The 12,054-nt window shown below is 46.1% G+C and overlaps 1 protein-coding gene across 12 annotated transcripts in view; it reads right to left on the bottom strand.

Annotated features, from left to right (window-relative positions):
- The window catches only part of Tenm2 (teneurin transmembrane protein 2), a 1,235,501-nt gene that overhangs the window by 192,762 nt on the left and 1,030,685 nt on the right, over window positions 1–12,054 (bottom strand). For all 12 annotated transcript variants that reach the window (XM_075941316.1, XM_075941315.1, XM_075941317.1 and 9 more), the window contains one exon: window positions 4,881–5,086. In XM_075941316.1, coding sequence (XP_075797431.1) covers window positions 4,881–5,086 — 206 coding nt within the window. The remainder of the gene's footprint in view (window positions 1–4,880; window positions 5,087–12,054) is intronic.

The raw sequence follows: 12,054 nt of genomic DNA, 5'->3' as shown, positions 1-12,054 counted from the left end.
AGGGGATTTCAACAGTAGCTTTGGTCTCTGCCCAGGGATGTGTAGCGATCTTCTCTGAGCTGTGATGACCACAAGTGTTGCCAATGTCCCTCTCTGTGAAGGGAGTCGGGGCAGGTCACCAGCTCCCCTGATGGAGAATCACTGATCGCCAGACTAAGCAAGAAGCGGCATTTGCTATTTTAAGCCACTGGACTGTCAGGCTTTTTTTTTTCTTTCTTTCTTTTTTTTAAACTGCCATGGATACGCTTTGCTAGAGCAAACATATATAAACATTTAGCCAAAGGGGACTACTTCAAATTATGAGTATTTTTACTTTCTCCTTTTTGGTTTCTTGAAATTTTCGGCAATGAAAACATAGCTTGTTCTTCAGTAAGAAGAAAATAATGAAGCAATTAATTTTATTTTTAAACCCCATATTTGAATAATTACTTGTTTGTATTAGTGGTTTTACTACACACACACACACACACACACACACACACACACACACACACAGGTTTGGAGAGGATTGTATTGGGGGTTGAACCCACGGCTCTTCACATGCTTTCCCATCTCGGCTGCCAATGCTGAAGTCCAATGAAATACATGCTATCTCTCTTTGGGGCTTTAGTTTACCAAGACTTTCCACATCTTCCCTTTGTTGTTCTGTCTATTGTTACATAACTGCCACCATGTTGTGGGGTGGGTGACACAGGTAAGAGAGAAAGCAAAGCTAAGATGAGCCACGGCATTCATTCCCGACCACCCGGTGACGGCGTGGCTGGCACGCCTCCACCCCGAAGCTCTTGGTCTAACGGCGGAACTTCCTCGCCTATGCTGTGTTGCTTCTGTATCTTCTGGAAAAAGTCAGTTTGAGACAGAGTCAGCTGGGACTGACTCTGAATCTTGGGAAATTTAAGCAGGTTAAAAAAAAGGGAATCTCGTTTGTATTTAATATCTTTGGACAAGGGTACTAAACTTGTAGTCTCTTGGTCAGAGCAAGATCCTTTATAAAATTTAAACATAGCCATTTCATGCAACACAGTCATTGGAATTTCATCCCCTTTCCCCTCCCTTTTTTTTTTTCTCTTTCTCCAGCTCAAATGAGTCACCTTGGCTAGGCCGCCAATCCCCATAGAACTTACGTTCCTTGATAGGATATGCCAATAGAAATGAGAAATTCTATAATAGCTTGAGACGTGTGTTAGTCACCTGTCCCTGCAAAGAGCTCGGCACCGTCTCCTCTAGGAAATGTGCCTCATCAAATGGACATGAATGCATGTAATGACAGGGAGTGGATGTAAGAACGTGCACGGAACATTTCCCCCCCGCCCCCCTTAAAGCAGTGCTCTGATAGTGTACCTGTCTTGTGCATTTCCGGGTATCTCTGCTGTGCTATGCTTACCTGACCCCTCAACACACCCTCCGTTCTTACACTGGCAGTTGGACTGAAATTCCAGGTCATATCAGCTCCTTGCTATTCATTTCCCTTCCCTTGAAGCATATGCTGAGGCTGTCCCTGGAGGGGGTGTTTTTTTTTTTTTTAGGGGACGATTGCTAGAACAATCACGAGCTTGGCAGGAGATGGACAGTGTGGTGTAGCCACAAAAGAGGAAAAGACATTGTCGTTGAGGGCTGGAGTCCTGAATGTCAGAACGGCAGGGAAACGGAGTGGAGTTTGTCTGTCAGCTGCTGTCTGTTGTCACTCAGTTACAGGGCTGTCATAGTCGCCTGCTGTAAGCACAACTTTCCCAGGCTCTGGTAGCCAGAGCTTGCAAGGCAAAGGGAACAACAGAGCCGGGGGACAACGTTGAGGCAGCCCCATTTTCCTTAGTGTGGCTCCTTGCAGCTGACGAGCTGAGAGGGAAGTTGTGCTCAGCTGTGCCCAGAGGCACAGCCATCCATTCCCAAATCATGCCAGCAAGCAGATTTCGCCACTGTAAATCCTTCATTACTGCTACAGCAGGACCAGTGGAGCCTGAAGGGCAAGCTGACCACCTAACAATCTGTGTAACTTCCCAGAGTGGCATCCTGCTGTCTGGCCAGAAGCTCTGGAACTGCCCTGGGAACCCCTTTCAGCTGAATTTCTCCTTCCCTGGATGAGGATCTCTTCGGAGAGCAGCTGTCTGCTTGGTCAGGGACAGTGTTCAGTCATCTCTGGATAATCCGTGCCTAGCCCAATAAATATTTTTTTCTGGATGGATGGAGGACTCATTGATGACCACTTTACATATTGGTCCCAATAGCATGCACTGTGTATGGTAATAAAAACCTACATAGCCCTCCCTGCTCAAAATGAAATCGCCCTTAGAGTCCTTATATTGATCATTGTAGGCTATAAAGATGGGATTGCAAATAACTTTCATCTCAAGAGCCAGCTCTGGTCGATTGGTAGTGGCTGCCTTGAGAGTTGTGCAGGGAGGTATTTGTGTACTGGGCTCAGCAAGGAAAAGTGCTGTCATTGATTAGCGATGTCTGCTTTGAGCTAAAGACAAGGCTATGGTGGCCTGACTTCTTCCTATTTGCCAACGATTTTAAAGCCTTAATTTCTTCTGATATAATTTTCTAGATGAATATCTTTCCAGCACATTTCAAAGCCAGCGTTGACTGGACATCTGGGTGCTTTCCCTCCACAGTATGCTTCCTAAGGTACTTTATATATATATTTGCTAGATTTGAGGGCAAATGAGGCAGGGAAAACTTGGCTTTTCTCAGAGCATATAATTCTTGCTGGAGAAGAAACTCAAGCTAGGGCTGGAGAGATGGCTCAGTGGTTAGGAGCATCGCCTGCTCTTCCAAAGGTCCTGAGTTCAATTCCCAGCAACCACATGGTGGCTCACAACCATCTGTAATGAGGTCCGGTGCCCTCTTCTGGTCTGGAGACATACACACAAACAGAATATTGTATACATAATAAATAAATAAATATTTAAAAAAAAAAAAGAAACTCAAGCTAGGTAGGTGTTAATTCAGCCCAAATGGTATGCATAGTGAAATCTATACCAGGAAGCCACAGGGTGATAGATATGAGTTCCATAATAAAGTCTACTTTCCTTATTCTTAACTCTGGCGAGAATCTCCCTTTTACTTTGCCAAGGGTTTCCCAAGGAGCTCCGTTAGGGGTATCACAGAGAAACGTCACTGGATGCCAGTTCCATACGTCACTCTTCCCACACAAAATGGTCTACTACCTGGTGTGACTTCAGTGAAGTGTCTTTCCCATGTAAGGCACCCTGAGGTTAACTTCTAGGCCAATCAAAGTAGGCCAGACATTAGTAAGGCGGCACATCTTTAAAAACAATAATTCATGCAACATAAACTTAACTTTAAAAAGAATCCCAGTGGTCTTAGCTCATTCACTGTTATGTCACCACCTCAGCTAGTTTCAAAGTACTTCCATCACCCCTGGAAGAAGTTATACTCCTGGTAGCAATCACTCCCCACTAGAAAAAAATCATCTTGAGTGAGGTAACCCAGACCCAAAAAGAGAAACATGGTATGCACTCACTCCTAACTGGATATTGGCTGTAAAGTAAAGGATAACCATACTGCAATCCAGAGACCCAAAGAAGCTAGGTAACAAGGAGGACCCAAGAGAGAACACATTAATATCCCTGGGAAGGGAAAGTAGAGGAGATCTCCTGGGTGGACTTGGGGTGGGTGGGCATGGGAACTTGAGGGATTCGGTTAGGGGGTGGGTGGAGGGGAACAGTGCTGAGAGATGACTGGAAAGGGGGTATTTGTGGAGTCGGGTAGAAGCCTGATGTAAGGGAAATTCCGCGAGTCTACAAGGCTGGCGCCAGCTAAGACTCCTGGTAGCAGTGGCTACAATAGCCTGAACTGGCCATTTCCTGTGACTGGATTGGTGACTACCCTATTGTCTGATATCAGAGAGTCTTCATCCAGTGACTGGTGGAGGTAGATTCCCCATGGCCAAACAATGGGCTGTACTTGGGGAGTCCAGCTGAGGAGAGGGAGGAAGGATTGTAGAAAACAGGGACAGCATGGGACTGACCTAAACCCTCTACACATATGTGACATTTATGTAGCTTGGTCTATATGTGAGACTCCCAGGGCGATAGGAGCGGGAGCTGTCCCTGTGCCTTGATGGTCTCTCGGGAACCTACTCATGCTAGATTTCCTTGCCCGGCCTGAACACAGGGGGAGGTGCTTGGTCTATGGCAGCTTGACATGCCACACTCGCTGAAGCCCATGGGAGGCCTGCTCCTTTCTGAGCCATTACGGAGGAGGGGTGAATTGGGAGGGGGTGGACGGAAGGGAGTGAGGGGAGAGAAGTGAGGGGAGGCTGTAGTCAGGATGTTAAAAAATAAATAAAATTCGGTGGCATTCCCTGGCATCTGCTCACCCCCCTTCTGCATCTATGGATTTGCCTAGTCCAGATAGTTTATAGCTAAAACTGTACACTACAGGCCTTTTGTACCTGACTTCCTTCATTTAGCAGAGCGTGCCCGTGAGTGCTCTATCAAATCCCAACTCTCTATTCCTCTTTATGTCTGAGTAATAGTCCATCGTAGAGCCATGACATCATTTGGACACTCGGGCTGCTTTTCACGTTTTGGTTATGAATAACGCTGCTGTGAAGCCTTAGTGTTCTTCACTGGACAGAACGTTTGGCTTCTCTTTGAGCGTACATATGCATAGAAGAGAAAATTCCCTGTCTTCTGGCAATTCTACAATTGTCTTTCTCAATAACTGGTCAGCTTGACTCTATAGAGGCTGAGCTATTTTGTTGCCTGCCGGGGATATACGAGGGCTCCAATGTCTTCAGACCCTTGTCAGTTCTGGTCTTTGTCTGTGCATTAGTGACAGGGCGTTTTAGCAGGTATGAAGCGATACACGTGCATGCGTGATTCACTCCATCCCGTCAAGTGTGGCCGTACCTGTGCGTGAGACGGTGGCAGTCCTCTCCTGATGTAGACACCGAAGAGGGCATCCTTCCCCAGGGAGATGTTGAACTTCAAGAACTGGGGCTGACTGATGTGGATCTGTGACCTCCAAAACACCCCTGGTGGGACTTCCTGCGTCACCCGTCGGCCAACTTCGGCTTCGCCACTGTCTATGCTGCTGTTTTTCAATGACCAGGGCACTAGAACAAAGGGATAGACAGCAAGTCAATGACATGTGTATACATTAGTTGACTGTACATTTATATTTAATTAGATGCCAGAATTTTTTTTGCTGTTTCCAAGTTAAGATTAAATGCATTCTCTTTAAGTGATAGCTCAAACATTGAGGATTTAAACAAAAAAGCTATAAATTCATACCCCAGGGCATCTGAGACCCTGACACGGTGATTTTTTTAAAAAGAAATTCTATTATTAATCTCAACCAATCAAATACAGGAAGAGCCAGTGTCTGAGAAGGAGACATGAAGTCCCATCCCCCACATAACTGACATCTTAAAAGGACCAGAAGGGAAGGGACCTTATTATTAATTTGGAACCATGCTTTTTTTAAAATTTTTTTAAAGCCTTTCATTACTCTGTCTAGCCTACTCTGATACTTGGAACAAAAACCAATCCAAAACCCAAAATAAATAAAATAGCTCAGCAGAAAGTCAAGTCAGCACCTGACATGGGATTGGCTCTTTTCTTGTGGAGGACACGGTAGAAGGATCCTGAGAAGTCACACCTTCGTCCTGTAACTTTGACATGGTTACAGTCTTTTGGTGGCTGATTGACTATTTCAATTGCTCATGCACAGCCTGCGTTCCTCAGGACTTGAACAGTAGAAGTTTGATTAAACAAAACAAAATCCCCCCCCCCCCCGCCGCACACACACACAAAAAACCCAAACCAAACCAAAAACATTCTGTCTCCCTTTCTTCCTTACTATTCCTTCTTCAATCCTTCTCCTTCTCTTTGTCCCCTCCTCTGTCTTCATCCTTCCCTGAGACAGGGTCTTGCTTTGTAGCCCAGGTTGGCACAGAACTCACTCTGTATATAAGCCCAGGCCAGTTACGGCTCACGGCAGTCCCCTTGTTTCAGCCTCCCAGTTGCTTGGATCTCAGGCTCAGAGAACTGCCAGAGACTAGCTTTAAAAACGAGCTACCCTCTCTGATTCAGCAGAGCTGGCTCTGTCACCACGACCAGTGGCATCAGGATCAGACCTTGCCTTGACCTTAGTTTCCTCACCTGTAAAATGGGTGGCCAGTAAAATGGTTTGGACTGATAGAAACAGAGTAGCTAGTGTGCCAGGAACCCTGGCTGGAGGCTGGCTGTGTCCAGCAGGACTAAACACATACCACAAGGGGGAACATGTGGTGGTACAGGGGAGGAGAGGAGAGGGGAGGAGAGGAGAGGGGAGGAGAGACTGGCTGCTTTGCCTCAAGTCTCAGCTTGGATGTTTGCTAAATGCACCAGCTTTCCGTGCCTCGATTTCCCTGTCTGTCTAGTGGGGATGCTACTATTACTCATTTCACAGGGCTGCTATGAGGAGCCACTGAGTTGGTCCACTCAGAGCTCTCAGAATCAGTTCTGGCAGAAAATATTGCCTTGGGCGCTAAGCCTCCAGCAACTATGGCTAATTTGAGGGATTTCTGAAATCAGGGTGGGCCCAGGAGAGAACATTTGTTTTCACAAGTTGGTCAGAGACCGTGAGTGCCATCAATTGGAAACTTTTATATTTAAAAATGTTGCTTTTGTCAGATTTCCCTACTCAAATGAAAGCCTTTGGGGGCATGGAACATTATATTAAACAAGGACCCAGTAGGGAAGGAATGAAATCACAAACAAACAAACAAGTCGAACAAGAACAACAAGAACCACCGTGGGTAAGAATAGCTGAAGGCCTTTAGTAGAGACCAAAGCAAATGCAATGCTTAGCGAGCGAGGAAAACGCATCAACGCTGAAAGAGCTTTGACGACCCGGGCTCTATCTCTAAGCTTAGAGTTTAATCCATAGGTGACAGGTGTTCCACAACACCTGTGGGCCTCAGAGCTGCTGGGCTAACGGCAGGCCAGTGACCTGCAGCCAGCAGCCTGTGGTGGCCTCTGGAAACCCAATTGCATTCTGACTGGTGGCCCACTGGAGACCTGGGTGGGAGCAGGTTCCCACAGTGGTTGCTCTGGAGAAATCCCGAAAAGAAGCCTCGGAACTCCAGTTTTAGAGCCAGGGGATTCCCCCTTTCTTATACAGGACCCTAACTTTAGAGTGCCGTGCTTGGGAAACCTCCTTCAGATGTTAGTGGGAAGAGACTGCCGACGCAGCAGCCACACCCCTCGGCATTTTAGATGTCCCTTTCTTCAAGTGTCACCCTCCAAATGAGACACGGCATGTGACGGATGAACTACAAAGTTGGGGGGCGGGGCAGCCTCCAGGGCTCAAATCCTGGCTTCCATGCACTGTGACTTTTGGCACTTTGCTTAACCTCCCTGGGCCTCCAGTCCTCTATTGTAGAAAGGAAACCATACACAGTGGGAACAATGAATGTCCGCAAAGAGCATAACACCAGGCCCAGATCACAGTATTAGCAAAATAAACGAGGCCAGTTATAGGGGATGGAAAATGGTCATACAAGAAGGAAACCTATGCAGAAAACATCTGACTTTCTTTTTGGAGTAAAATATATATATATTTTAAATAGAAGTTTGGTGTATATTTGTGATCTCTATGTATATGTGCCTCCCCATGTCTTGAGAGAGTCTAATTTTGTATGGGATAGATTTAACTAAAAGAATAAGAATAAGCTTAAACTTGGGGCACTGCGCCTGAGCCTGACCCCAGGCCAATGGCAGCACTGCCCTGAACACACAGTTCCTATCCCCTGTGGCTCACTTTGCTGGGACATGCCCTGCAGTCCTTGTGGATGCCTCTGGGGGGCGCTCTGCTGGTTTCCCTGAGCATGTCTTCGTGGCCCCACCGCGAATGTCCTGCACACCTTGCGTCACTCACTCGGCACTACTCCTGCGCATCTGGCGGGTAATTTTCAGCAAAGCCCTGTGACAATTGGGTGACAGGAGGGCCTTGAGGAAGATTTGCTTTGAAGACTTGCATGTAAACTGAACCTTTTTTTTTTTTATTAAAACAAAACAAAATTACCTTTCTAGAACTCTATGTGGAATTTGCTATTTAAAGAACTTTCCTTGTGGACTGTTTGGAAGAACTAGGAGTAGAGCTCTGGTATATCTTTCCTCCAAACTCTAATTAGTAGACAAGTACAGTAGGAGACATGGAAAGTCCTAAGTGGAAAGGCCTAGAGGACAAAGGTCAAAAGCCATGGGTCCTGGCCTTGGCACTGAAAGACCTTAAGCCTTTTGTGGAAGGATGGGTGGGAATTATTTTGACTCGAATCCCATGCTCGCGGCTAAGAAACCGGAGTTTTAGGATGTCTAGCTCTCAGGGCCTCAGTGTCCTTCCCTATGGAAGAGTGGCGTGGACTCAGAGAGGCGTTAAGTGGCATCCACTCTAGCTGTCTGCGCTCTGTAGAGCAGGCTGAGAGCCATTCTTTAAACAAGTCATGATGAGTCTATAGGGTTGTGTGCCTGACTGGGAAGGGCGTCCGTCAGCACACCAGGATGGGGACAATCAGAACAAACTCAGTGGCCTCGACATAAGCTCCTTCCACTGGTAGACGGCATTCTAGGTTGTTTCTCTGTTGCCGTGATAAAGCCCTGACCAAAAGGAACTTGGAGAAGAAAAGGTTTATTTGGTTTATACATCGAGGTCACAGTCCATCACTGATGGAGGTCGGGGTAGAAACCCGAGCAGGAGCAGAGGCAGGAGCCATGGAAGAAAGCTGCTTAATGGTTCGTTACTGATTCTGCTCAGCCTGTTTCCTTATACAACCCAGGACCACCGGTCCACAGTGGGATGAGTCCTCTGCCGTCCATTAGCAATCAAGGAAACACCCCACAGATGTGTCTGTAGGCGAATCTAAGGCGGCAATACCTCAGCGGAGGTTCTCTGCTCCCATGCGTCTCAAGCTGACGACCAAGAATAGCCATCACAGGCGGGAAACAAAATCCTCCAAGCTGATTTCCCAGGGTGCACAACTGAACGATGAGTTTGCAAACCTTTTTTTTTGTTTAGCGGTATATATGCACACATAATTCATACGTGTAATTTTTATTTTGAAATAGCATCAGGTGAAAATAATTTCAAGTGCTACATGGAATTTCTGTCGTCTTTAACTCAGATTCTGCAAGCACTACACACATCAGCTTTAGTATCCTTTCTCTCTCCATATACATATGCATAAGTATGCATGTATATGTGTATGTGCAGTCAATCCTCCACATCTGGGGTTTCCATATATGTGGGTTCGATGAAATAGAGATCAAAACTATCTGAAAAGAATAAGATCTGTATTAAGCACATGAATAAAACACTTTTTCCTTGGGATTCCCTGAGCAGAACATGCAGAGATGATTTAATACATAGGGAAGGATGTGTCTAGATTATGCAAATAGTATAACATTTTATATAGGGATCTTGGGGACCCACAGATTTTTGGTATCTGGAGAAGAATGAATCAGTATCAGTACTCCCAAGACATGGATAGATGACTCCGTGTGTGTGTGTTTGTGTGTGTGTGTAGTGTTTTTCTCTCCTTGAAAACATTGAGAATCAGTTACAAACAAAGGCCTCTCTTACCTTTGCACACTTCCATGTATTTATCTTAAATCGGGGATAGTATTTTTAAGAACCACAGTGTAGTCATCAACTCAAGAAACTAACCTTGCTACTATGCAAAGTTTAGTTCACCGACCTCATTCTAATTCGCCAGTGGTCATAATAGAGTTCTTAATAGCTATAGGAAAAAGTTTCTACTCTTTTAAAAGAATAATCAAAGTGGATTTATTAGAAGACACAGTTTTAAAAATAATAGAAGGAGGAAGGAAGAGGCAAAAGACTATGAATTGCTACAGCCTGCACGGGGACCCATCTAATAGACCATGTGACTGCAGGTTGCTCGAGTTCTGGGCCAGTGTCTGGGAGCACAGATCTGTGTTTTCCTCTTAGAACAAAGAGACAGCAAAGCTGGAGCAGATCCCACAAATAAAGGTTTGGACCAAGGTTCTCCCTAGCCATACACTTCTAGCTTGTCCCTAACAGGATACCATGGAGATCCAGGTAGTGAAGGAACAGTAACGACCGGATTCCGTCTCTAGGTACAGAATGGATAAACGTTACATGAAGAAATAGAGATGTCAAGGAGGCTCTTTAGGGCTGATCAGTCCCAGAGGTGGGACTCAGCACCAGCATTTACCAGCTCCATGGCTCTGGGCTCATCACCACACTTCTCCGATTCAGTCCTTCCATCTGAATGATGGACTTTTGAAGATTCAACCCATACCATGTTGCAGGCATGCTGATGTTTTTTACTTTCTAGCCTGCCTGTCACAGCATTCCCTTAAGTCAGCTAGAACTGGGAACTCAGATTTGAAGGCTAAACTTGTAATGGTAGAATTTCATATATAGACTGTCTGGAGTATGTATAATTAATAAAAGAGGCCCGTGGGCTGGAGTGGGGCTTCACAAAGCCACAGCCATTTTCCAGAGCTGCTGAAATCAATGAACAGCCAGTACTATGCTTACAGCCTGTCAGGGCGGTGCATAGGTCATGCATATTAAGATATGAGGGTCAGAGCAATCAAAGCTACAAGTCTGGGGCTTCCAAATGGCCCCACACCCAGCTGCTTCTCATGCGAGCAGCTCCGTGCACCTGCCTGAGTGAAGGGCAGCCAGACTTGACTTAGTTAACAATGATGAATGAACACCCTAAGCATTTGGCTGGGTCATCTTATACTCAAGTAATAAATATTTATCAAGCATCTACTGTGATGAAGGATAAACTTTGGACCACACAGAGCTGGGATGTATGCCATATTCCCATCCCACATTCCAACAGCCCAGGTAGTCTGAAGTCTCGGGTCATACGGATTTTGAGTTTAGACTGAGTTGGGGACCACCAGAGAAGAGACATAGCAGAGCATCCTGTGACCTTCTTGGGCAAGTGGGTGCGGTGTGACTGGGTGCTGGATAATGGCTAGGAAAGACATTCCAGCAAGCAGGGCCTACCAAAGCTGGGGCCTCCATGGGAGACTTGTCTATCCACGAGCTACGTGATGAAAAGTGGAGATGGTGGTCATTTTCCCCAACAGGTGGACGGACGTCTGAGGACCTCCTGTTCTGGCTAGTGCATCTCCAGCCTACAGGTGAGCCTTGCCGTGTTCCTAAAGTAACACCCTGACGATCAATTTTACACGATCATCCAACTCCATCGCTCTCTGCAAGATTGCTCGTGTAAATGGGAAACGACTGCCTACTTCTGAGACACGTACCTAAAATCTCAACCAGTTAAATAAGACTGATGTCGGGGAGAGTGACAGTCCTCCACGGCTGCATTAGGACCGATCATTTCAGAACATGGTACCATAACTCATTTATGGAAACAGAGACGTTATTCCCCAAACAAGTGATAAAGGGAATGAACTCCTAGTTATAGCAGGGAAATGAGACCTCGTATTAATACTTCCTAACTTCCCTGAGCTCCGGAGGCTCCTCCACATCAATCTGCCTTGCAGATTATTCTGCCTCACATATTTTTATCTATCGCAAATAAAGTTGAATTCAGAAGATTGCCTCGGCCATTACACTTCGTTTCCATTTATTTGGGCCTCCGAACAACCATCCGGGGCTGCTGTTTAGCCAACAGGTAACAAAAGAGCTCCTGTAAGGACCTTTGATTAGCGGCTAAGAAATACAGCTCGTCTGAGCTGTCATCGGCCTCATCGGTCTTCCAGCCTGTCACTGGATGGCTCTTCTCAGGAAAGGACTCCCAGGGTGAGAGACCCTGCTCCTCTGACGGTGTTCACAAGGCTGCACAGCAATGCTCACTCATAGAAGATCCCTCTAGTCTAGGGACTGTATACGGCCTTCACATTTTGCCTTAGATAAAAGCGGTCAGTTCTTCACTATGTCTAGTCAAATATTTATACCTCTGACCCTGCAGTGAACCCACCTCGCCTCAATATGCCACTCGGTTTATTAGTATTGTTGATGGTAGCTAAACGTACAGAATAGCTTCTACTCGGCATACGATTTTCTGAC

The sequence above is a fragment of the Microtus pennsylvanicus genome, chromosome 11 (genome assembly GCF_037038515.1).
Source record: "Microtus pennsylvanicus isolate mMicPen1 chromosome 11, mMicPen1.hap1, whole genome shotgun sequence".
Taxonomy (NCBI): domain Eukaryota; kingdom Metazoa; phylum Chordata; class Mammalia; order Rodentia; family Cricetidae; genus Microtus; species Microtus pennsylvanicus.
The sequence above is the reverse complement of the archived record's forward strand: the minus strand, read 5'-3'. Positions and strand labels throughout refer to the sequence as shown.